This window comes from Blennius ocellaris (genome assembly GCF_963422515.1).
Source record: "Blennius ocellaris genome assembly, chromosome: 22".
Lineage (NCBI taxonomy): Eukaryota > Metazoa > Chordata > Actinopteri > Blenniiformes > Blenniidae > Blennius > Blennius ocellaris.
The window spans coordinates 3,363,805-3,390,936 of record NC_137671.1 but is presented as its reverse complement, the minus strand read 5'-3'; the positions used below and the strand labels follow the sequence as shown (position 1 = coordinate 3,390,936).

The 27,132-nt window shown below is 45.5% G+C and overlaps 1 protein-coding gene across 1 annotated transcript; it reads right to left on the bottom strand.

The window, feature by feature from the left end:
* Nucleotides 1-451: 451 nt before the first annotated feature.
* lhfpl3 (LHFPL tetraspan subfamily member 3) lies at nucleotides 452-27,132 on the bottom strand (the record flags this gene model as incomplete). The annotated part of the gene is made up of 3 exons (XM_080518325.1): nucleotides 452-474; nucleotides 2,544-2,774; nucleotides 26,700-27,132. The coding sequence occupies 3 exons, from the start codon at nucleotides 27,130-27,132 to the stop codon at nucleotides 452-454; spliced, it is 687 nt and encodes a 228-aa protein (XP_080374451.1).

Sequence of the window (27,132 nt, the reverse complement as noted above, 5' to 3'; positions counted from 1 at the left end):
AGCCGGTCCACCACAAGTCCCTGTCTTTTCTCGGGCATCCTTCCTCATTTCTCTCACCGGCAGCCAAAAAGTAGTTTTTAGTTTTTTTTTTTAAAAAGACGTCGTCCTGCAGCCTGACATGAATTATGAAGACGTATTTTACAGAGGGGAGCTTTTCAAGAGAGCACCAACAGGCATCCGGGTTTTTCCCAAACACTCTTCAAGACCTCTTCTTCCTTGCACGGTTGAATCCCAACACATTAGCGTGGCGTCCCGGCCACTGGGGACCAGGAGGAGGACGCCGGGTCCTGAAGGAACATCGCATCTCGGCATTTGAGGCCTGCTGGAAGTAAGAACAACCAAATGGCTTGCAATCAGTAAAATATAGGATTTTAATATGAATAACAGAAGCAACAGTTTTTAAATATGCCCTGGATTTACCTGTGTGAGAGACAGTTTTGCCATCCTCAGGCTAGATGGCGTTGTTTCCGCTCTCTGCGGAGGGAAGACAAGAGACGTGTGAGCAGTGTGGAGAAGTGACCGGCAGGGGGCAGTGCTGCACCAGCAAGTCAAGTCAAGTCCTTGAGTTCTCGCACAAAACGATTATATGGAATATAAATGTGCAGTGAAATGCTTTAAATACATGCTCCTCGACGATATAACAGGTTTTTATAGGAGAGTAGAATAGAAAAAAGTTAGAATTTAGAAGAAAAATAAAGGAAATAGCACACTTTAATACAATATCAATCATGATAGTCATAATAAAGGAAATTAAAGCACATAAAAGATAAATGTAGAGAAGTATGGGTAGACCAGTGTCAGTAGTGCAATTACACAATATATATACAGGGTAAATTTTATTTTAATTCTATTTAGTCAGATGCATAAAGCCAAACCGACCACCAATGAGGTTGGACAGGCGTCAATATTCATCTTTCCCAGTGGCCGGATGAGACGAACATCCCTTTTTAAATTCCATGTGCCGTGTGATGGATCTTCCTGTTTCACTTCCAAGTTCAGATTTCACACACGTCTGTCTCTTTGACTGCCCCCCCCCCCCCCCCCCCAGTCTCTGTCCCGGCTGATCGGATGGCTGTGATTCATTTGGACAGGCTGGCAGAAAGCTGTGTAAACATCCATTAGTAATTCATGACTCTGTCCCGCGTCCCCAGGCTTCAATTAACCCTTGCTATTGGTGCATTCTTCCCCTCGGTCACCTCATCTTTCTCTCTCTCTCCTCTCCAATTGCCCTCCTTCATCTGCATTCACCCTCTTCTTCCTCGTTGTTTATTTTTTTAAATCACTCCCTTTGTGTCCGAGCGCTGCTGTCACCTCATCCAATCAAGAGAAATGCCACAAGCAAACAAAAGCAGCCAAACTGGCCTCTAAATATATGCAGACGACAAAGTTCTTTCTGCGTGAGAAACGGTGAGACGTTTTAATAAAAGAATCTCCTGATGGGAGGTGAAGAGCAGCAGAAAGAGCAGCATGATGCCTTTGCCATCACGTGTCACGTTCTTATAATAAGCCAAGATAATAGTTTTCCTGTCTGCAATATTTGAGTCTATTGTTTCTTGGTGATAATCCAAGTGACTTTGGGGGAACCAGTCAACAAATACTGCAGATTTTCTTGACTCTGCTGCGTTATTATTGCTAAATATTGTATTAACTGAAAAACAATGAAGAATAAATTAAAGTGAAGTGTTGAAAAGCTGTTGTGTCTCTCCTGTAGTTCCATGTTGTACCACACGGTGATGCAGTTCGTCATATTTCGTCTTGTTTTAATGAAAAACATAAAAAAAAGAAAAAAGAAAAGTGTCCAACAAATATCAACGCTTGGAGAAGTCATATTTAGGTCGTTTATTTCTATATGGTAGACCAGTTGGTAAAAGTGTGCGGTCATCTTTTACAGAAATTAAGTAATAATTCTTCCCGATTCTACGGTGGCCCTGAAGTGCAAAACACAACAACAAATGAAAAAACACAACAACAAATTGAAAACACAACACAAATGAATGTTTTTCAATTTGTTGTTGTGTTTAATGATTTACTGTTGTGGTTTGCACTTCAGGGCCACTGTACCATTCAGATAACTTTACTTAAAAAAAAAAAGAAAAATGTTTTGTTTTGTTTGTTTACTCCTTTTTTTAACAAGTGTGGAACAATGCCGGATGTTCAGGAGCTGAAGAAACCAGCTTGCTCCTGTCGTTCCACTTTGTACCACTAGGTGGGTTCACGGCACCACTCAACATACCCAGACGCTGTTATTTAAACCTCACAAGCTGTACATTTTCATTTTAATAAAAGTCCCAGAGGTCAAGGGTCGAGTCACAACATTCGATTTCTTCACGCTAAAAAAAATCCTAAAACATTAACTTTACTCGGACGCGAGCCTTGAAAACCTTTAATATTCCTAAAAGGTTCTTGTCGACAAGGTCTTGGCAGCAGAGGCTGATACAGAGAAATAACCTGACCTCATCTCAGGCGTCACGTCTCCTTTTCACTTCTAGTCATCAAGCAGCGACAATCTGAGTTTCAGCCACGAGTGGACAAGAGGAACTTACTGTCTCCCAGCAGCTCCTCGGACATCAGGCTGTCCTGGCGGTTCCCCAGGACGAAGGCGAGGAAGGAGAGGATGAGGGCGTCCATGATGCCCATGATGGCCAGGATGTAGGCCCAGCGCACCGAGCAGGCGCCCAGCGTGTATTTGTCCGTCTGCTCGCCGCACATCCGCTTCACCTCGTCGCTGTCCCAGCCGTCCGGGTAGATCATGCAGCCCAGGATCAGAGACGTGCCTGGAGGAGGAGGAGGACAGGGACCGGGGGGGGGGGGGCTGCTTGGTTCAATGGTCCCTCAGTGGAAAACGACAAAAATAAAAGCCTATTCCCAGCATGATTGAATTTGTTTGAATATGTGAGAAGAGGTCATGAAACCATTAAACATCTTATCCAAACATTTATTGAACTGAATGTATTTTTTTAAGCATAACTGAGACAAAATAGTGCAAATCCAGCTGATGCAACCATCAAACTAGAAGCTTTGTATTTCATTTAGATTCCAGCAGTTGATAAAAGCAGATCATGTGTAAAGCATTAAAAAACCCCACAAAAAAAACCCCCAGCATTCAAATTAAAAATGACTGAAGCCATGAAACTAATGCACATGTTGAGCGTGCAGCTGGTTTTATGCTTCAATACGAAGGTCCAGAGGGAGCCTTGTTCAGGATTAATCATAATTAATGCACAAAATGAGCGAAACAAACAGAAGGATTCACGTAAAATGATTTGCTGAAGCTTGGCCATGCAACATAAGGGGATTCATAAAAGCTGATTTCCAAATTTCACTGTGATTTTTATAGATTCTTTATTGTCTCTAAAAAAAAAAATGTATTTAATCTTTTGAATATCCAATCCCTGAGATGTGCAGCATCTCAAACACGCATAGAATTTCCAACAGGCATGTTTAATCTGTCGAGATTAAAAAAAGGCTCTAGATTTTCAATGACACATTTTTGCTGGATTCCTCTAAGAGATGTGAAGCTGTTCAACACAATTAGCCTGAATATGACTTATTTAATGCATATTTTAGAAAAAACAAAGTTATGAGTGAGAAATGAGAGTAAGTAAAGTCTTTTTCTCCACGCGGATGCAATAGTTTACTAAAGTCAGACTGGGAGTTGGGAGTTGGAGCGGCAGGGTATGTTTCAGGTGAGCCTCCGGTGGATTAAGCAGACGGATAATCTCCGGAAATGTCAGCGGTTCACGTCCTCCCGTCTCTTTTCCCTGTGAAACTATCAGGGTTTTTCTGGTGAACGCCACAGAAAACGCTGGTAAACACTTGGTAAGGAAGACGTTTTTTATATGGAGGTTATAAAAGCTTAATGAATAGAAATACACTCAAATATTAAAATGCTTTTCTTTTCTTTTTTTTTTTTTTAAGAAGAAACTACTGCATTTGGAGCTTCTGTGAAGAAAATGCTTCTATAATGTTAATTTCTTATGATCAATATGAAGTGGTTAGGTCCAGTGAGCTCACACTGTGTAAAGGACCTTTCAGCTGTAATATTAATAAAAGTTGAGGGGGGGGGGGGTCCAGAATTGATGGTATCTGGAGACAGACTGGTGCAGTTTGTGTCACCTGAGAGGGATATGAGACATCGTGTATTTAAACTTCGGATGTGACGCCGTGTGTTGGCAGACCGTGTGATTGTTTATTGACGCTCGGCGGGGAAAACATCTGTTTCCACTGAAGAACGTTTCTCCATCTCCTCTGTGATCAAAATGTCCTTGATTTCTCTTTGTCGCACACACACACACACACACACACACACACTCATAAAGCTTGAATGGCCTTGTGGGCTTTGGGTTCTGGGGTCAATACGGTTGAAAATCCACTACCTCCCGCAGACTGACTTTAATCTGAATCAGAACTTCCACTTGTCTAATCTTAAAAGACGTATTGAGAATTTTCCCAAAAGAAACTGCACAATGTTTATGGGTGAAGAGATTTTAAGTGCACACACACACACGCACGCACGCACGCACGCACGCACGCACGCACGCACGCACGCACGCACGCACGCACGCACGCACACACACACACACACACACACACACACACACACACACACACACACACACACACACACACACACACACACACACACACACACACACACACACACACACACACACACACACACACACACACACACACACACACACACACACACACACACACACACACACACACACACGTACACGTCTCTCATTATGGTTGATTTCACAGGCTGTTGCCGTCCAACGCGTTGCATTCACGGTCCTCTAACCATCACGGTTATTTGGGAAATGTGAGTGCATGAGCAGGTGTTTGTGTGCATCAACTTCAAGGTGGAGCATGAGGCACATGATATTAATCAGAGTTAATTGGGGCAGAAACTGGCAGATGTGGTAAAGTATGAGGACAAAACACCCCCCCTCCCCCCCCCCTCTTTGCTCAGCATCCCCTCATCCGCATTCCTTCTGCTCTACAGGAGTGTGTGTGTGTGCGTGTGTGCGTGTGTGTGTGTGTGTGCGTGCCGAAAGATAACACAGAGGATCATAATTTGTGACATGAGACCTGCTGCACACCCCGTACTCATTAACACTTCCCGTATGAAGCTCATTGAGTCACAAGGTTTTCGCTTGGAATTCATTGCACTTCAGGGTTTAGCATTGTTACGTGTTGAAAATGTATTATATTTAAAGAAAAAAAAAGAAAAAGGGAATTATTTGAAAGTCCTTGCCCCTGCCTGTTTAAGCGTGTGTGAAACACCGTTCGGTACCTGAATTTTCCCCACGGATGAATAAAACCTGGACAGGTGGCTTGACCATCACCGTCACCGTGAACAACGATCCCGATGCCCAAAGACACGCAGAGAGACAAAACTAAACTCATGCTCCAACTCTCAACCCATAAAACTCCGTCGTCTCACATGTTTTATGTACATGAACGTCGAGCTACTTCACTGAGACACACCTGCGGTCAGTGCAGGTGGATTACACGCATGGATAACCTGGTGAAAATCAATAAAAACACACGATTTTGGAAAAAGAAAAAACGTTACTTGTTATTTCAGTAACTTTACACCTTCTTGTCAAACAGAATAGCAGGATTGCATCATTAATATATTCTGTATTCAAAGACAGCAGCACCATGCAGACAGTGTTCCACGCGGGGAGCTGTCCAGACACGGTGGTGCTGAAATCAGCACCGGGACCAATGTTGACTGTTGTTTTCTTGCTGCTCTGCACCGCAGACTCTAACATATTCTCTGTGACTTCCACGGCGACTGAGGTCACTCGCTATTCACACCAGCCCACAGGCTGCTACAGAAAATATACTCTCACATCCCCCCCCTCTTTCTTATAACGACCAACACCATGTCTCTGTTGTCACCGTGAGGTGATGAGGAAGAGAGGAGGAGGAGGAGGAGGAGTGAGAAGACGAAGGAGCGAAGACAAGGAGATGGGAAACGATGAAAAATAGAAGAGAGGAGTGGCTCAAAAAAAAACACAGAAAGACGAATTAAGAGATTAAGAGATTAAGACGAACGAATTCGGATGGAGGGAAAACAAACTCACCGGGCAACGGGACAGAATTTGAAGTGTGTGTGTGTGTGTGTCACTCTCAGGTACGGCTTGAAGTGACAAGGCTTGAGCAAGGAGGAAGCAAAGACCGGCGGGATCCGGCTCAAACAAGGGGTTACAAGAGTGGAATCCCAATGCTCCTCATTTGAGACACGGAGGGAATGAAAGTAGCTGTTTAAAAATGCAGCAGCAGCAGACGGGCGGCGCTCCTCCGTCAGAAAATGGCACAGAAACAGAAGCAGAGCTCACTTCAAAGGCGGGACGACTTCAGTGAAGCAAGGCGAGAAGGGAAAACCACACACAAGAAGAAGCAAGCCCAGGCTAATTCTCACTCTATTTTAACAGCAGTAAGATGTTTTTTTGTTTTTTTTTTATCATAATGAAAATCAGAAATGAAGTTTTAATCTGTGTCAAAGCGACTGCAGTCTGACGACGGTCCTTGGAAGAGATTTCTGCCATAAACCTGATTGAAGATGAGATTTAATCATCTCTGAGTGGCCCCCGGGCCCCGTATCAGGCACCAGTCATTACATTATCTGCACTCTATCATCTGTCTGAGTGAAATCAGACGACCTTGGGTTTTAAGGCACCTCCAGTTGAACCTGACAGAGGTGGATCCACCTGTTGCTTCACCTCCCAAAACCTGTTAAGTTTTCAAAAGCAAGTGTATGAAGCGAGACGCTCGCCGGTAAAACTCACTTTAATCCACATTTAGATTAGAGTGTCTACTGGAGTGAGCGCTTGATGTTGCGTCTCAATCAAAAGATGTGACGACAAAATAAAATGTCCTCAGGTGTGTTAAAAATGTTTATCGTTTTTTTTTTTTTAAACCTCCAGTGATGTATTTGCTCCCTCCTTTTATCGGCATAGAAGCTGCGCCGATCGCCCTCCAGGGTGGAGGTTATTGTTTTCCTCCTCCTCTCGTACACGAGGCCCCCTGCTGCTTTACGGCACGCCGGAGACACGCCGAGGCTGCCTGGGATTTCGTTGCCAGTCTCTTTTTCTCTTTTGAAGTCGGTCCCACTTGGAGACGCTCTCCCCCCTTTCTGAGTTTTCAAACGAGCCCGTAATCAAAGCCACCTCGGAGAATATGTTCGGGAGCGGGAGGTCGAGGATCCAGCCGGCGCTCAGATGAGGCTGGGGAGAAGATGCTGCGTCGCCATGGCGACGGGTCGCCTGCTGTCACGGCTCCAGCTGAAACGTGTGGATTTGAGCGGATGAGCGAGAGTGTTGGCGACGCATCAGCGCTGCAGTGTGAATGTGACACGGACACCCCCCCCCCCCCCCCCCCCCCACCAGCCATAACATTACTCCCATCGGCCCAATGTCCTGTCAACCCCCCCCCCCTTTGGGAGCCGGACCAGCCTGTTCGACCGGATTTGTCCCGCGGTGCCGTTCTGGAGACGCTCTGATCCACTTAGCAAGCCGCGACAAAGAGATGATTGGTGTCGTTTACTTCACCTGTCGGTGGTCACGCGTGTCCCTTTGATCTAAATCCGCCGGCCGCTCCCGCGACCAACATGTGCTCAGACACGGCCGCAATTCGGGGCAACGTTCTGCCTGCTGCGAGGAGAGCGGGACCCCGGGACTAATCCGATGTCAGGGGAGTCCAGAGGGAAAAAAAACATTTTATTTGCAAGCTTCGATCCGGCGAGCCCTTCATTCCTCACGAGCTCATAAGGTGCGTCACACGTTTGATCTCGTCGACGTCTTCAGATGGAGCGGCGGCAGCGTTTGAACGTGTGCAGACAAACTCTTGGCGCTCCTTCTTCAGTCTTTTAATGTTTGTCCTTATTTTCTCATCCAAAACCGTGGGCCTTTGAAGTCGGACCGGGGGGGATTGCTCCACTCCATTTCTGCATCTTCTCATGTTTCTCTGATCTGTGGTGATGGCAGAGCCTACATATGTTCTCCTCCCTTTCCTTTCTCTCCCCCCCGTCTCTTCCTGCAACACCGAGTGCTAATGACTGATGATGTGAGGGGGAAAAAAAATAAAAAAATCCACCTGGCACAAATTGTACATCGCGTCTTGGTTAGATGAGAGACAATCAGAGCATGTGGAGCTTTAACTCAACACCAAGCAAGCCCATTTCAGAGGAAACAATCTCACCACGAGTTTAAGTTGAATTTATTGACGATGAAATGGCAAATTAAATCAATTAAAGTTCCCGTGTCTGACTATAACGAGTGGATAAAGCAGGATGGGAAACCACACGTGAAGCCGTTAAATCTGTTGAACTTGTGACATTTTGATGCAACAAAGAAAGAAAAAAAAAAAAAAGAAGCCCTCCGTCCACTTGTCATGCAGCGACGTGCTCTTGACCTGCTGGTTGCGACCTGCGGCGAGCACCTCGGTTCCAAGGCTTGAGCAAATCTATGCCGGTTGCCATGGCAACACCTTGAACTCACTAGGGGTATATCGAATCCCAGGACCCCCCCCCCCCCCCCACACACACACACACATACCTGAACGGGTCAACGTAGTGCCAGGGGACAGTGTGAGTAATAGGATGCCGTCAGTGTCCTCAGCATCAGGACCGAGGCCCGTTTCCATGGCAACGTGCAAGCTCAGGGAGAGTGTTAATGGGGGGGGGACCACACACACACACACACACACACACACACACACACACACACACACACACACACACACACACACACACACACACACACACACACACACACACACACACACACAGTATCCATAAGTGAGTCCGCAGGGACGTAAACACTCCCTTGGCTCACGCTGCCTGCGAAGTTTATCAAATAACAAGCCTCTCTGCGCCGCCACACCAGCTCTACAGCCTTTTGATGTCCTCTCAATCTCCAACCTCATTTGTATTCCACGTATGGCGGCAGTTTTCACTGCGCTACCTTTGATTCAAGCCCCCAGCGCACACGCACACGTTTTCCAATGTTAACAGTGTTTTCTCCACGGCCTGGTCCGCTCCTAATTTGCAGCTCTATCCAGCGGTTGGAAGCGTTGATGGGTGATCAGTGTAATTAGGTGCTTGGGAAGGCAAATCAGATATGAAAGACGTCAAGCGGGTCCGGGGCGAGTTTCACTTTCCTGATTTTTTACTGTCGATAAAGGTTTTATTCCCAGGCAGAGTGCAAAGCAAACTTGACTAAAAACTTCAATACAGTCACGGGTTACGTCTTTTAAAAGTAGAGTTTTGCTTGATTTGTGTGAATCCTGTGACACGTTTGCGTAGCTGTTAGCTCCGTGAGTCAATCTGACCGTCTCATTTAGTTTAGCTGAGGCTGGAGGCTGATGCTCTATAATCTCGATGTTTGTGCTTCTTCATAGAGAAAAGATTTTGAAACTAATAAGGATTAGAAGAGGGGAAGCTAGCCGTTGTTCAGGACGGCTCGCGCTAAGCTAGAGACAGGTGAAGGCCGATATTCCCAGCGGCGGGCTTCTTTCAGGTTTTAGCAATCAGCCATTGCCGGTAAGCAACGGTAATGTCCTACGACGTTGATGTGATGAAGGCTTACAGGCGATATGTCGTTCAGTCTGGAGGTGAGGACGGCCTGGCGTCTCCGAGGGTCTGAGGTACGAGGAGGACAGGAGGCTCTGCGTCAGTCTCTTTTTAATCGCTGCGTATGATTTGCGCTTCCTCATCACCTCCGGAGGAAAATCGTGGTCAAAAAATATGCGTCTCCCGTCGATTTCAATATTCTTTTTCCATGCTTTGGCCAGAATATCCTCTTTTGTCTCGTATTTCAGGAAATTAACCACTATAGACCTCAGAGACGCTCCCGATGGCGGCTTCCTACCGACGCTCCTGTGCGCCCGTTGAATATGCAGCTCGGAGCCCTCCGGTAACCCGAGCTCCCGGTGGAGAAGCGCATCCGCCAGTCCAGGCACGGATTCGCCGTCCTTTTCAATGACATTATGAATCCTCAAGTTGCAGCGTCTTCCGTGTCCCTCCACCTCGGTCAACTTTTCCTGTAGTTTCTTTTGTTGTTGTAACAACGTGAGGATTGCATGTTTCGCCTCCACACTCCACTCTTCTGACTCAGTCACCCGCTCCTGCAGCTCGTCAATGTCCTTCCGCTGCTGTTTAATTTCTTGGGCGTTTCGTTACATTTTTTTAAAAATTAATTTCCTCTTTGAACCCGGCGAATTCTCGTCTGACTCCGAATCTCCGAATTTCCTCGTCCCCCGCTCATTTCGCGTTGATCAAATATTCGTGTTTTTCAAGTTTTATCTACGTTTTGGGGGATAAGTCACCTAATCGACTTGGGAGCTCTGCTCTATGCTGCCATCTTGGTATGCGCCCCTAGTGGCCTCCTGTGCGTCAGTCTCACCGACGCCGGCATCACTCACTGACTTAAACAAGCACCCCGGGCTGCACGTGGACGCACGGCGGGCTTCCTGAGGCGGAGTCTCCTGACGGGTCAAGGCGTCCTTGTCTTGTCGCCTCGCTGGAGGAGGAGGAGGAGGAGGAAGATAAATCAGCCGTCCTCCATCCCAGCCCGCTGATCAAGAAGATAAACCCCCGATGGGAAATCCATAAAGCTGGCTCCTCCTCCTCCTCGGGACGTGTTGACAGCAGTTAGAGGACACAACTGGATATCGGCGTCGCTCATTTGTTTTCAATAAAGAGGAAAAAGGCCCCAGTCTCACGCTAAGATCCTTATACTTACCAGGTTTATGGCCCCGTTTTGTTTACCCAATGATACGCAGAGCAAGAATACACCAAGACCGCCCAGAGCTTGACCTCGGTGCTGCTGTGGAAACATTTCCGACAGACCCTTCTGTTTTTAGAAGGTGACAGAAGCTTCACAGCTTTTTCCTGCCAGTGTGGAAACATCTGAGATCAGCACACACACACACACACACACACACACACACACACACACACACACACACACACACACACACACACACACACACACACACACACACACACACACACACACACACACACACACACACACACACACACACACACACACACACACACACACACACACACACACACACACACACACACACACAATGGTGAAATTCAAATGCAGTCCATAAACAATGTGGAACAATTTTGAGAGGATCTGCATCTATGCAGAACCATGTCGTTTCATGGATTAACGGGATTACCTGATGAGCCGGCACGCTGGCACAAATGGGCCCCTTCTCAAATCTGGTAAAAAAAAAAAATCTTTCCTCTGCCTGCAGTTTAAATCACAGCCGAAGGATGAGGAGGAGATCTGTCCGTCGTCTACGCGGAGACCAAGCGACCCTGCGTTTTCAGAAAGTTGAGTTTTCGCCCGTTCCCACGGAGACGAAGTCGGAGCAAGTTTCACCTTTTTTGAAAAAGTTGCATTTTCAGTAGAAGACATCTATGAGGGTTTGGTACTGAAGACGTGTCGATGTTTATGCATTCCAAAACCAATAAAGAAAGTTTTTAGCATATTCCTCAGTGTCTGAGACGTTCATATCTTACAAAGAATAAAGCTTTTGATGTATTTTTTGCAAGAAACTCATAATTCCCCATCTTATTCACTATGATGTACTGATCCTCAAATTAAATATACACTGTTTTTCTTAGATTTCTATAAATTACTTAAAAAAAATGAAACATTTCATACAGTGGATGCTGGTTTTTGCACAATAATCAACACGAGATAAAAGCCTGGGCTCTGAGCGACACTCCAACTGAACACGGAGTCCAGTGTAACTTTACCGTGACCCTCTATTTATTTTCCGCATCTTCCTGTCACACTGAATTGGCCCAGAGTAATTGCACCAAGTAACCTTCTCTCCCTTTGCCCTCAGGTCCTAATTAATGGGACTTCAGCATGCTTCATCTTGTAATTATGAAGCCGGGGAGTGAGGAGTGTAAACCCAGACTGAGCAGCAGGAGGAGGCCGAGCCGCCGATGTTTGTGCTGCACTTACTTTTTTTTTTTTTTTTTTTTTTTTGCCCGGCTTGTGTTGATTTCACAGCAGCGTGTGATGTTTCATTTTTGAGCCATGGGAAAAAAAGTTAATGCCGCCATCTGCGGATTAAGAGAGGAGGACCGCTACGCTCGGTGGCGAAAAAAAAAAAAAGCTGCATCACAAGAGAGACGAGACTCTTCATTCATGTCTCGGGCTGTGATGATTTATTCACAAACAAGCGGTTATGTCGGAATGTATAATTTATGTCAAAAATGACTCGAGCGGCGAGGCGGCGACGACGACGGCTCAATTTAATCTGCAAGGTCAATGAAATTGGCCGCGATGTCCAGAATATCTCAGCTGAAGACGGAGGCGCCGGAGGGATCGACAAGAGCCACAAAGTCACTCGACACTCGATTTGGCAAAGCGTTGGTCCGGGGGGGGGGGTTGGGAGTTGGGGGGGTTGGGGTCTCTTTCGTCATGTTCATCCTGTCACATCCCATCACAGCAAGGCGAGCCTCAAAGCAACGTCTTGTTTTGGGCGCCGCGCGGAAACTTTTGGGGAAGTTTCCGGTCGTCTGAGGTTATGACGAGCCGCCCGGAGGCGACGGGGGAGGAGAGAGACGACCGTTGACGACTTTTGAGATCCAGACTGCTTTTTCCCCCAATTAGGCATTCAGTCTTAAACGTCTGATAGGTAACAAACAAAAAGGGGGAGCTGAGCCAGGATTTAGTCTGAGACTCGGTGTGTTGGTCTGTAATCTCGACAGGTCTGGACGGCAATCAGCCTCCCCGCCCCTCCTCCTCTGACCCGGCTACAATAATTCTATTACTCCTGGGCTGAGGAGATAATCAAACCTTAATAAGGCGTGGAAAGACGCGAGCGCTTCCAACAACAGACGTGCCGAACCTTCACTGGACCCTGAAACATTTATCTGTCGCTGCTGTCTGCGGAACTCCAAGAGGACCGCCAGACATTCAATGGCGCTTGCATTTAAATGGGACACTTTGGCAGCTCGGAGAGAAAGAGTGGAAAACTTTCAACCCTCAGATTTTCGTGGCTGATCTGCCTGGAAAGTATTATTTTAATCACGTATAAGTCACCCCGGTTAGACGGACTGCTTGACCTGAATGCAACTGATTTGTGTTTCTATAAACGGTTGAAAGATTGTTGTTCCAAAAGGGTAAAGTTAACGTCACAAGTGGCACAAGTAAGATGCATAAATAACAGTTGGTATATAAAATACTAACTTATCCTGCTGCAAGTTTTAGACCTTGAACTTTAAGAGATTTTAAAGGTCCAGCCTTTGTATTGTGACTTGAGCAGCTGAAACAATGGCCACACTTTGGCACCTCTTATCTGACTGATCCCTGACTCGTCTCTAAACTGACCGCTCGCTCTCTCCTGCACGAGGTCACAAGCCTGCACACGTTTCTCCGGCACACCGATGTTTCCTGCTCTTCGTAGCTCAGCAGCTCAGTGGAAAATTGCAGCCTCTTGCTACTTCAAGAGGGAAGTCGAGCGATTCTTTTTCCCCGCGACTTGAGCTAATCAATCATCACGATGATTCAGGATGAAGAAATCTAGTGTAGAAGACGTCCAGAGAACAAGTTGGTTGGCGTTAGTGTGGAGCTTCCCACCAGGCTTAAAAGACAGCAGGAAATAGAGAAAGACGGGGTGTTTTCTTCTCCTCTGGGACGAGCTTATGCTCCTTGAGATTATCACTTTCCCCTTCTGGGGGATTTGTCGCTGATCCTTCATGCAGTGGGCAGCAGGCAAGCTATTTAGCGACGCTCCCTCGGGGACACATAATGCAAAAGGATAATACAACAGCAGATTGGGGACGTTTTCTTCAGCGGAGAGGAAAATAACGGCGGCCCTCGGTGCGACTCCCACTCGCACCCACACACACAAACACACTGCTGCCTCTCCACAACGTTCAACAACAAGTCAACACTGCCAATCATCCCTCTTTCCTCCCCTCCCGCCGATCTGCACTCTCATTTCCGTCCAAATCCCCTGCTGCTGGCTCTCCAGCTGCTCCGTAACCCGCGCCTGATTAGGAGTGTTATTAAAGTTGCACTCCCACAACACGTCCTGCCGAGACTCCTGGAGACGCCTCGTTATCTCCCCATCAGCTCAGACTGGACACCATCCCGTCATCCTCCCACCAATTTTTAAGGGTCGGAGCTCTGAGGAAAAGCCAGAACAAAATCTTCAGCGAAAAACACGAAGAGAAGCGGGCAGCTCTCATGAAACATGGATCCAGACTCCTTCCAGTGAAGCCGAGCAGAAACCAAATGACGGGCAGATATGTGGCTCTGTGTGAATTGTGTTGCTTCGTGTGACTTAATTACAGGTTTTTAAGAGCGTCCACGAGGGAGAAACGCCTGCGGCAGTGTCGTACGGCCTCAAGAAGAATCATTTGGCTCATTCTCAGGTCTCTGGTGGTCGTTCACGTCACCGAGGTTGAAGTGAGACGTCCAAAACCAAATGGCGTGGAGTATTTAAGGCTTCTATAAGAATGAAATGGCAATATTTGCGAGGAGTGACGATCAACTGGAAAACCGTCCTCGCTGAAGCGATGCATCTCAAAACTATTGAGACTGTTTTGAAAGTTTTAACTAGTTTGCAATTGGATTCTAATGATGTAGAAAATAGGATAACAATTAGCATGTGAGGCCAACCGGCTGTCAACTAACAAACTGAATTAAGTCTTGATTTTACTTGTAATTTACACCAATTCATACACTTGGAAGATGAAAGATTTTGTTAAAACTAACCCTGAATCTGTTAAAGTTCTAATTGAAGCACCAAAATTGTCATTTATATCATTTATATGTAAAAAAATGGAACTGATTCAGTGGAAAATGACTTCAATATTTACCAGATAGTTCATATTTTGCTACGAGTTTTTGTGGATTTGGCCGATTTAAATTATATAAGCACCGAAAACCCGACATTTATAGCGTAAGGAATTCGAATTGATCACTTTCAAAATTCTTGTTGCGATAAGAATGAATGGAAAACCAAGAAAAACTCAAATGTATCAACAACAAAAAAGAAATACGAGCCCAATGTTATGTAATCTGACCTGGAAATGTGTTTGTGACTCTGTTTTGTACCTTGCTTGAAAAATGTAAGACTGAATCACAATTTAACATATTCTTCTGATTTATTCAGGCTGCATTGAAAGAACTTGATATTTAACCCCTGAGCTGCCACATCAGGCTCACTTTCTACATTTTCTCAAGTCAATAAGTATTCTTATCATTGCTTTTCATTTATTTTGCAATTTTCCCTGAACAGCGGAGTATCCATTGTCTCCAGTGTAATTACAGTCCCTTAGCCTTTCTTTTTTTTTTTTTTCCCCACCGTACGAAGGGTCTTTGGGTGTCATTTTCGTTTGGTCGCCAACCCTGACGGTCTCCTCGGCTTCTCGCCCGTCTCACATAATCGCCCTTTTTCTGCTCATTCCCCGTCGTAACTGCTCCCCAATCACAGCTGTCAGTCACACTTAAGACTCTAAACACTCCTCCGTTCGCCACAATCAGCCACGCCGCTCTGCCTCTACCTCCGACGAGGTCCAGCCGCTCCATCCGTCCATCGCGCCGCGGCTAATGTCGCGAGACAAATTCATCACCGCCACATTATGGCGAGTTCTTCATCAATGGGCAGTGTGACCTTGCCGGCGTCGACGTGCGTCTTGGCGTCTGTTGCTTTGAGTCGCCGTCATTATCCCAGGAACGGAGGCGTTGGTCTAAAATGGCGTCGCTTCGGCGTTCCTTTGTTTGAGGGTGAAGTGAGAGAGCAGATTCTTGAAAATGCCCCTTTTATGTGTTTTTTTTTGTTCGACGTGTTGAAATTCAACTTTGACCGCAGCACTGAGAGCGCCGCCATCATTCCAGATCGGTTACTGTCCCTTTAAAATCCTCATCAGCTGAAGGAGGTGATCCACTTTCCTAATCCACCGGCTTAGACCGAGTCAGGACTTGAGATCTTACATCTCGGTGATTTCCTGCTGACTGGGCCGCCTTTTAATTGATCTGATTCAACTCCTCCAGCCTTTTATGGTCTCTCTCTTTATTTGTTTTACTCGGTACAAAACCGCCATATGACCATTGTGACCTTCTTGTTTTGGCGAACGCCTCCATGTGAACCCTCCCCACTGTGTGGACCTGCGTCTCAGCCTCGTGTGTCGTCAGGTTACATCACCCCCGAGGAAGTCATTATATGTGTGAGAGGATCAGGATTGGGCTGATGTCATTAGCGCTCGGCTTTACGTATGGACTCCGCGCCGCAAAAGCACATTGTGGTTCTTCTTGTTCAATTAGAGACGCCTTGATCAGCTGTTCAACTGTCGGTTAACAAATACGGCCATTATTAGTTCATTCAGAGTTCAGTCTGAATGGAATCCATTTGATCTCACAGAAAAGACGTTTGTGTTCAGCAGCTCCGAGTAACAACACTATAAATATTATTATGCTTTGTGGCACATTTGTAAGGCAATAAGCCGAGTCTGCGTGTTCCAAAGAGAGAACTTGAACAAGGGTTGAGGTTCGAAAAGAAAATGCCTGCTGATGTGTTAATATATCAACTCTTTCAGTTATGACCTGAGCGGTATCTGGCCGTATCGCCTTCATCTCCTCGGATCAGCCGCCGGCATCTCCGCTTGATATCCTCTCCTCTGATCTCCCCCCCGCTCCTTCCCCGGACGACGCGTGACGCCGATAAGCAGCACGGCCTCGTTCCGTTCGACGCCTCACCGAGGAGGTGTAAATTTGAATGTCGCTCGGCACGCCGTCACTCAAAGCTCAACGCCATCACGGAGCTGACGGAGGTGAAAGGCCGTGCGTACGACTGTTATTCTGGATCAATACACCAAATAGACCTTTTCATCGTGGGCCCTGAACGCCAGCTCGTCTCTCTGGAGGACCACTCACTGGGCCGAGAGCGCCACGGGGGAGCGCCACTTACTGCGCAGGGAGCGCTGGGGTCAGGTGGCGTGTTGGGGAGGCTTCAGCGCCACTTTAAACCGCCTCCAACTCTGCATTTCCTATCCCCCCCTCCTCAGATTTTACAGCCACAGAGAAGTGAGCAGCTGTTCATGCCTGGGCCGCTCTTCACGGGAGCAGCTCGCCCAGATGATCCAGATGTTCCCCGGGTTTGTCGAGCGGCGACGTGCAGCCTCACGCCCAGCGCACTCCGCTCATCCTGTTTGCGTTTTCCAGGGCTGCTCGCCACTTTGTCTTCCACCATTGGGCTGTCGGCCATGTGGCCCCCACAGGAACATCAGAAGGGGGAGGATGAGGAGAAACAGAGAGGAAGGAGGAGGAAGTCGGTAAGTGGCCAAAGGAGGGGAGAAGTATGGGGGAGAAGCAAAGCGACAGTGGAGAAATGGAGGATAAGGGGAATGCAAGGAGGAGGAAATAGGAGGATGAAGGGTCGCGGTCTTCTGTCGTGCTTTTTGTGTTGCATGAAAAAGCAACAGAAAGATTGTTGCGTGACCTGCGCTGGAGTTGAGCTGCACACCAGAAATAGAGAAAAAGAGGTGGAGACAGAGAAAGGAAGTAGGGCATGAGTATCAACTGATCACAAGTGTTGGTGGAAGAGGAAGGGCTGGGACTGAGAGAGAACAAGAAGAGGAGCCAATAATTCAAAGAGGAGGGCGGAAGAGGACAAAAAAAGGAGAAAAGGAAGGAAGGAAGGAGGACAGAAGAAGCGTTTTTCAAACACCTGAGGATTCTTCACAAGAAATTCCAGTCCATTTAACAAACGTCTACAAACTCCTCAAAAGAGCGAATAATGTGAAAACACACCAAGAATATTAAAAAACCCACAATAAAAGCCTTCACTGGTGAACCGGGACGCCACTAGTGGCTTCAATAGATCGTTACACTGGAGGAATAAAAGACAGCTTCTCTAAACTTTTGTGTTTTTTTTTTTTTTTCTAATAATGGCGGGACAAAACCCACCATGAGATCCACATTTTTTAATGAAACAGTAATGAGTTCGCCTCCACAAAACGGGGCTTCATCCCTCGTGGACGGACGCAAAGCACGTCGGAGTGTTTCTGAAAACAGTGGCTGCAGCCTTTCTGCTTCTGATTAGCAGAGTGAAGTATGTTCCGAAAGACAAGCGCCAAATTAGGACAAACATGCAGCTCAGTCATGATTCAAATGCTTCGGACTCTTTAAGGTACTGTTGACTTTAATGCTGCTGCGAGAGAGAAAAGCATGAGAGAAGCTGCTGCCTCTACAGTAGCCGTCACTACTTCACTGGTCCATTAAGCCTTAAACTAACTACAGGGACGTGAAAGATGTAGGATTGTTCGCCTCCGGGTACAGTTCAGGTGGCACAGAAACACACATATAACACACAATAACACAGGGACAATGTGCACATTGTGAAGATCGAACCAACTGACGTTATTAAGGCCTCTTTAATGTTATCACATTAAAGAGGCCAGCCGATCAGACTGTGGGGTTAATAAAAGCATCTCTCTCATTATCCTCTGAGCTCTGACTCCGAGCTCAAAGATTCAGGACTGGCTTTGAAAGTTTAATCACTGCCGGACCACCTGAAATGACATCTGAGTGGGAGGATTTCTCCACAATCACGGGGGATTTCAGTCCACTCCGGCGGACAGAGCGCCTCTATATTGTCTATTTAAGTTGCCCAGAGAGCTTCTAAATGGCTGATCTCACCCTGGCGAGAGGACGGGGGGGCGACGTGAGCTGGATAGCGACTGAGGAGACGGCGAAAGTAAAAGCCGTGACGATCGATACCAGACGGTGAACTCCGCCTGCACTCACCATCAGAGGAGATAAAGAGAACCTCTGTCTCCAGTTCAAATAGCCGTAGAAAGACGTAAACAGACACCGTCAGCACAATATGTTTATCGAGGTTTTTAGCGGGCTCCACAATGCCCTGAAATATGTTTCTCATCCTCAGGTTCACACACCTCCCGAGGGGCGAGAGGTAAATATTGTGTCCTCTGCACACAAAAAAGTTTCACTTTGCCTTAACAGCAGAGGACATAAGACCCAAGACGCTCCAATTTGGTCCCACAAACCCACCAAGAAAGATTCATACAAGTTGGGTTTTTTTCCTACATTTCATTTTATTTTGCGACAGAATGTTTCATTAAAGTTGATTATATGTTGAGAATGTAATCATTTTCAGTACTACCTGTTTGGTCTTGCAAACATATAGACAATAAGTGTAAATTTAGAGGTTATTAATATATTTCTATTTATATATTATAATTAATTGCATTGTTTTTCTACTGAAAACCGAAACTTGTAATGGATATTTATTGAGGGAAAACCACGGAATTAATGTCAACTCAACACACAAGCGTCTACATTTAAATTCAATCCTATTAGCTTTGCATGAGTGCTGTCTCTCTCAAAGATTAGCAAAATATTAAAAACATAAATTAATTAATAAACATCTAACATAAGTCTGCGTTTTGTTAGAGTGCAGGTCCAACACTTTGAAAATTTGGATATTTCTGATTACAATATTTCTAACTTATTAACCGAATAAAGTGTAATAAGATGAATTCGGCTTTTCAAAGTAAAAATAATGACTTTCACTTTCTCAAATCAGCCGTCAGGGAACTTTTTTAAGTCAAACTTTCTGCCTGAATATTATTCCACTCGGAGCGACGCTGCGCGGCAGCCTCCGTGCTGCACCCGGAGACGCTACACGCGCTGCTCCGGACCGGAAGTTAAAAAAACAAAACAAAGACGAAAAACCGGAAGTAAACAAAACTCTGTTAATTATAAATATATATATATATATTTATTTTGAAGGCATCTCAGGGTGGGCGTGGCTAATATCAAAGGATGAAATTATGAAATGATGACATGATGAAATGATGACATGATGAAAGACAAGAAACAGCAAGAAACATTATATTTCATATAAGATGAAAGGACGAAAGGATGAAAGGAAATGTGTGCTTCATAGTCCAATAAGAATTACATCATCACCATCACCTGCACACACTGGAGCAACTTTTATCAGTTTGTCACAGTAGTTTTGAGTGTCAGTGATAGCGAAGATATTTCCGAGCACATAATGTCCTCCACCAAGCGAACGAGAAAGACGGCCGAGAATCGAGAAAGCCAAAAGAGGAAGCGGTCAAGAGATGAAGATGATGCGCGCACTTCAGAGCCGAAGCGCACCCGCCTCTCCTCTCCAGACGGGCCCTGTCCCTTGTCTGTGAGACGTAAACGGCTGCTGAAACGCGTGAAGCGGAAAGTGCAGGAGCTGAAGCAGCAGCAAGAAACACCTTGCGGTGACGAAGACCACACCTCCGACCTGCTGCAGACGTAAGCCACCTTGTCAAAAGACAAACCCTCCCAAAACTCCTCCCTTCTCACTAAATTTCTCATCAACTAACTATATAATTTAAAATTGTAACGTTAATGTTGATAACAAAGTTATGGTGGAAGGTATGTGACCGTTCTAGTTCTTTGTTTTCAGGTACAGCCAGAACATCCTGATGCTGAAGGGCCAGGTCGCCTTTCTGGAAGGAAGGAACAGACATGGGGGCCTCGTCGGACCAGAGCACGTCACGATGGAACGTGAAGTTATCAAGACGGTCCGGACGAAAATAGGCCACATGGAAAAATTAGAGAATTCTTTCAGCCAGACCAAAAAAGAGGTCCAGGTGAGACTTTGTTTGTGACAAACGTCTTTCAACAAGAAGAAATGCCGAGCTGGCTGCCATCAAGAAAGAAAACATTCATGATGTTGCCGTCTCACATTGTCTTAAAACCTCTGCCATAATGTTTTTAATCCAAATGGAACCTCTTCCATGTTCAGGAGCTGAAAGCAGAGCAGCGAGACAAAATTCTGAAATATCAGCTGGAAGACGCTATACAAGAGGTATGAAGAATAAAATACAGCAATAGAGAAATACATTGAAGTTTTACTTATGTAAAGAAACGTAACCGTTTAGCATGGCATTCAAGTATCTGCAAAAATACAATGTTTGATGTGTTTCAAATCTTAAAAATGCTTTTTTATGCAATACAATCTGCATCTGCTCTTTTGATTTTTTTTTCATGCATCTTCAACGTCATCAGCAAAAGGACGCGTCGCAGACACTGATCGAGTCTCAAAAAACCATTGAAGATAGGGTGTTGGCCAAATACCAAGAACTTGAGGTACAATGACTTGTTTGCTGTGTGAATGTGATGAATTGTGTAAAGCGCTCCGGCAGTGTCCATCTTGCTGATTTTCTCCAACCTTTTATTTACAGAGGGAGAAAGAAGAGGAAAAGGCACAGAAAGAAAGGGCAATGACGAAATTCAGTGAAATCCTGGAGAACGAGCTGAAGTGTGCCATCTGCACAGAATACTTCGTCCAGGTGAACTTGCCTTCCTTCACAGTGTCCTTCCACTCTTGAGAAACGCAGCGAGTCAGACTAGATGGAAATTGTTTTTTCCCGCGAGACAAACGAGTGGAACCCTAATCTTATGTTCTTATTCCTCTGCAGGCCACTACCCTCAACTGCGCGCACAGCTTCTGCCGCTACTGCATCAGCCGGTGGCATTTGGAGAAGGACCAGTGTCCCGTGTGCCGAAAGGATTCCTGGTGTCACACGCGGAGCCTGGCGCTGGACCAGTGCATCGCCGCCCTGCTGGAGAACCTGAGCCCCGACGTCAAGGAGAGATGGCAGGCCGTCTACGACGAGAGGAACGCCGGCAGGTAAGGTCCCATTCAGTGGAGGAGTTTTCACTCGACGCCATGTGATGACATGTCCACCACTCGTCAGCGTAAACTAGTAGCAGCAGTTAACTGAGGCCCTGTTTAACCCGTTTAACGCGTTTGTTTACAGTCGGTTCATCCCCTCCTAGTTGGTGAACCTCTTTTTATGTACAAGTGTCTTTGTTTCTGACTGGATTTCTTCATCTGTGTTTTCAGGAATCGGCCGGCCCATCCATGACTGTGGGAGCATTAAGAAGACCACAGTATTCGCTGTGATGTCATGTATATATGTACATATGTGTATATATTTGTGGTGAATCGATCTACATAAAATATTTTCCCTTGTTCAATCTGTTTCACATTTCTCTTTATTTAGGTAGAGTGTAAATAGATCATATTTTTGCATTAATCTTTACTTCTAAGTAGATCATTGATTATTTATCATCTTGAATGTGGCTTTTTTTTGGTATATGTATACAAGGCTGTAAATTTCACCTGATTGTTGATGGAAAACAAATCAATAGGAACAATTTTTTTTAGATGTGGTTGTAACAAATTGATCTCTATGAATGCTGCCAGTGTCCATTTAAGTTTAGATTTAATAATGCTTAATTTTGTGTTACTGGCACATTCTTAAAATGAAATTTAGTTAAATTGTTTTTAGCATTAGGAGTAAAAGCAGTGATCATTGGGTTTGGGTTTGTGAAGGTCTGTACTGAGTTTCTTTTGGTCAAATACTGAAAACAAAACATTTCCATTTACAAACAATAAAATTAAAACAATTATACAATTTCCACTCTTGGTCATCACAGTTTCGCCTTAAAGAGGCGGTTTGAAATCTAAGTCATGCCTCTGTTATACACTAGGTGGCGGTGTGAGGCTGAGTTACTACACCACTGTAACACCAACAACCTTGGATATGAACTATAAATATCACATGAAGCACAATATTAGATATTGCATCTTCAAAAAAGAAAAGATGAATGACTTCTTCACTTTATATGAAAATACAAAAGTCATATGTTTTTAATTATTTCTACACTCGTATGACATAAACTAATAAGTGAAGCTTTTTTGAGATACTTCACGCTCTGATCAGATGAACGTGCCAAATTTGGTGAGCTATTGAGCACGTTCAGGGGATCAGCATTGGGCTCAATGACACATCAGGATGAAGAAGAAAAAAGAATAAGAAGAAGAAATACATATATAAAAGAAAAGGAATAACTGAAGAAAGACGGCAGAGCGGCTCGTGTCGTATAAATGGGAGAAATTCTCGTTCTTTTTGCAGCTTTCCATCTATTGTCATTAAGCATTCTATTCCAACCGTGTCACTGCTGGCAGGAGTTTGACATGCACACGTATCACCACTGGAACTCGCAGGCCACTTGTGATGTATAGAACGTTGAAGAGCTGCAAGCAGAGTGATGGAGCTTCGGCTCGTTACAGCAGTGATTATTGCTGAAGTGTGGACTTCTGCAGAATAAAGCACACGCTAATACTGCCACAGACTCCAAGTGGTTTCATTGAAAGGGGGCAGAAGTGCTCACTCGTTGCACTCTATATTAACTCCTGCCATCAAATCCAGTCACTCTAAAAGTGTTAACTCACTTCATGTAGTTGTAGTGAACGACACACGGGCAGATTGTGCTTCTGAGACTCGTGACACTGTTTCCTCACAGTTTTTGGAACAACACAACGACTCGTTTGCTAAAATCTTCCTGTGGCTGCGGCCTTCAACATGTTTTTTTGTTGGTTTTTGTCTCGCCCTCTCTCTTTTTTCAATTTTTTTTTTAATGTAAATGTAAAAGTCCGCTCCCCTGACATGGGAAATCTGCCCAAAAACCAACATGCGACTCGAGGGAGGAAGAAAGCAGCTTTGATTGGTGACTAAAATACCACAAAAGATCCAAACTGCTGCTCATTAGGCCCCGGGTTGTGATGGAGCTCATCACCGTCGGCTTTCTCTCCGACGGTGATGATCCAACACACAGCTTCAGCTTCTCGGGGTTCTTCAGTGAAAGAGGATGAAACGGGAATGCAGTTGTTTAGATTATTAGACCAGCAGCTTCTAACCTCCACCTCTAATTAATGGTGAGCTATTTATCTTCCAGCCTGGCGGTCAGCACACTTCTGGGACTCGAACAATCTGAATGTGGGCGACTCGTGAAGACAAAACTCTCTCTCTCTCTCTCTCTCTCTCTCTCCCTCGACATACTGTGATTGTTATTGGTTATGACATTTAATTCCCATTCGAGCGCAGCCAGCGTTTCGCCGGGGGCGCCGACGAAGGTGCACGGCACGATGCCGGAAGATTATTTATACACTTCAAATTATTCAGAGCCGGAGAGATGGCGCTCAAAGCCTTTGTCTTTTCTGTCTGCCGTCGTTTGTTACACGTCTCTGTGGGGGTGTAAGTTGGCGCCAAGCCACTCGTTTCCTCAAGAAATCACCTCTCGTGTTTGGATTAAAATGAAACTCCTTCATCTAAATAGCTTGTAAGTTACTTCTAGTATGAATGCAGCTTTTTCTTCCCCCAGAACAAACTCTCTCAAAGTCATGTGAGTGACACACCGATATCGAACGACACCGACTCTGGTACTTCGATTGTCGATCTGTGTTTAAGACTCCGCGTGCCCCTTCAGATGAGACACGCCATTGAGACTGCGAAGAGAATCTAATCACCGTCAGACATCAGCGTGTCGGTCTTGCGGAGCGGAGGCTGCATCTCGGCAGACAACATCTGTGTGAAACCCGATTAATTGCAGTCAGATAAAAAGTGTCCGCCGGGGCCCGGAAACTGAGAGCGGAGCAAGAAGAGTGTTTGCAGACAGCAGCGGTTATGATATTGTAAGAAAGTGAGAACACAGGGGGAACGCGCCAATGTTTAAAAACATGGATTCATGGATTAATGACAATTAAATTGCGAATGAGCAACAAAACCGATGCGGCTAATGCTAAACAGGCTAATGCTACTTTTTAGGCTCAATTAAGGATCAATGAGTTGAAGACCAGTAAACAGGAGTTTAATGAAATGGCATCCTCATCGGCTTGGGATAATGCCAATACATTAGATATTGTTTACAGTGGCCCGGTGGAAACAACACAGAGGAACAAACACTTGGTCAGAGCAACAAAAGAGTTTGTTTATAAGTGATCTGTTCAAGGAAAAGTAAAGGGAGGTACAGCAGCTTCAAGATTTGTTTTAGTGCCACCAAAAGCTACAAAATCTAAACTTGTCCGATCCCAATCATTTGAAGAACCCTACTGTAAAACTTTTAGGTTTCAACAATGTTGACATCAGCATAAATCCAAGCGAAGGTCACAGCAGCCGCTCCCGGACACAAGCGAAGCCAACAGCCCAGAAAACTCACTGACTCAACGCTTCATGCCGTCGAAGAAACAAATCAAACATACCAATCTGTAAGAAAAACTGCTTTTCTGTTTGAGCGAACCTAGACCGGGCCGTGGTCGCCCTCTGCTGGCTGCAACAATAACAGCAGGAGCAATGAAGATAAACTCCACCGTCAGTGAGCAGGCAAAACACATCGAATTAATGTTTTCAGAAGATGTCCGTTCCACTGTTGTGTGTCCAAATGGCACCGAACTATGGTGGCCCTGAAGTGCAAACCACAACAACAAATCACTAAACACAACAACAAATTGAAAACACACAACACAAATTAAAAAACACAACAACAAATTAAAAAACACAACACAAATGAAAAAACACATTCGATTTGTTGCTGTGTTTTTTCATTTGTGTTGTGTTTTTCAATTTGTTGTTGTGTTTAGTGATTTGTTGTTGTGGTTTGCACTTCAGCGCCACCGTACCAAACACACGGTGGCTAAATGTGCATGAAAGCTGCTCCTTGGACCAAAATATTGTTAATCCGTTGCCACAGATGTCTGTTTTTGTGTCTTCAAGTTGCCCTCAATATTTGTGCCGCTCGCTATTGGGGATGTCACACATCTTAAACAACATACAGGAACCTGAAAGATTTTCTTTTCATTGTTTTTGCAACATGGACTCTTAACGCACTTGCAAGAATTGCAAAATGTGAAAAATCCAGTTTTTAGTTAGAAAAATCTCATTTTCCATCGTTTTTACTGCAGCTCTGCTTTTCCCACCCAAAGGCAAGACAAACGCCTTTTAAGGTGATATTTACTGCCGTTTTCCCTGGAGTGCTGGAAGAGTTGGCTGAGGTCTAAAGCTGAGCTGTGGTTCTACTGGAATTGGAAAAAAAAAAAAAGCATTTTGGATAGAAACCAAGATCTGTGCAGTTTCTTTATCTGCTTCAGAGACGGACTGAAAAAGTAATTAAAGGCAGAGGAAAGCAGTTCAGTCAGCACTGCAGCATCTCCTCCTCTGATTTCTTTAATTCTCCCTTCCTTTGTGTTTAAATGCAGTTGGTGTTTAAAGATGCAAAGAGAAAAAAAAAAGCTTTCCTGTGTGGTTCAATGCGGAAAAGACACATTTGCATTTTTCCAATTTGTGTTTTGAAGACATTGCGAATCACAGAAAACCCACACACCTGTGTAGAAAGCTTCCCTGGGAGATTTATGGGCCAGTCTCAACAGATAAATCACAATATTTAGAACGTGTAGCACTCAAGCGATGAAAAATGAGCTTTTCCCGACTGTTGACCTGTGTTTACGTATTCAAAAATCACAGTTTTTGAGACTTTATAATGAGAAGTAAACTGTTTGCATCCCAGGTTTCAATCTCCTCAAGGCGTTTTTATTCCACTCCACCCACACCACAGACAGTTATATAATGTTTTGAAACTTGAAAGCAGGGTTCCACTTGAGTTTAGTTACCGAATCAGACTATAAAGAAACGGGAACATCTCGATATTTTTTTTTGACAGGGTCTGTTCATGCTTTGCACATTGCAATTGTGAACCGTTGCATTCGGAATGTGAATTCTGCGCACAGTGCGGACTTCGGTCAATAATTCGAAAAAAGTACCTTACCTGCAGCCAGCTGCATCCAGCCGCAGATCTTGTACACGGTGCCCGTGCTGCAGAAGAAGAAGAGCGTGAAGCAGCCGATGCAGGAGAGCACCAGCACCATGGACATGCCGATGAAGAAGGACGCAGCCTTGAAGGCGCTGGACGGGATGCTGCTGAACTCGGTGAAGCTGCCCTGGCAGGTCAGGTCCCGGGACAGGCCGTTCCCGATGCAGTAGTGGAACAGACCGAAGTAGCCCGCCTGCGGCGTGTCCATGCCGTCCCCGATCCAGTAGGGCTGGATGAAGCACACCACGTTGACGATGGCGAAGAGGATGGTGAAGATGGCCCACAGCACGCCGATGGCGCGCGAGTTGCGCACGTAGTTGGTCTGGTAGATCTTCGCAGCCTCGGAGGCGGGGAGCATGGTGGTGGTGCCGGGGGCCCCCGGGATCAT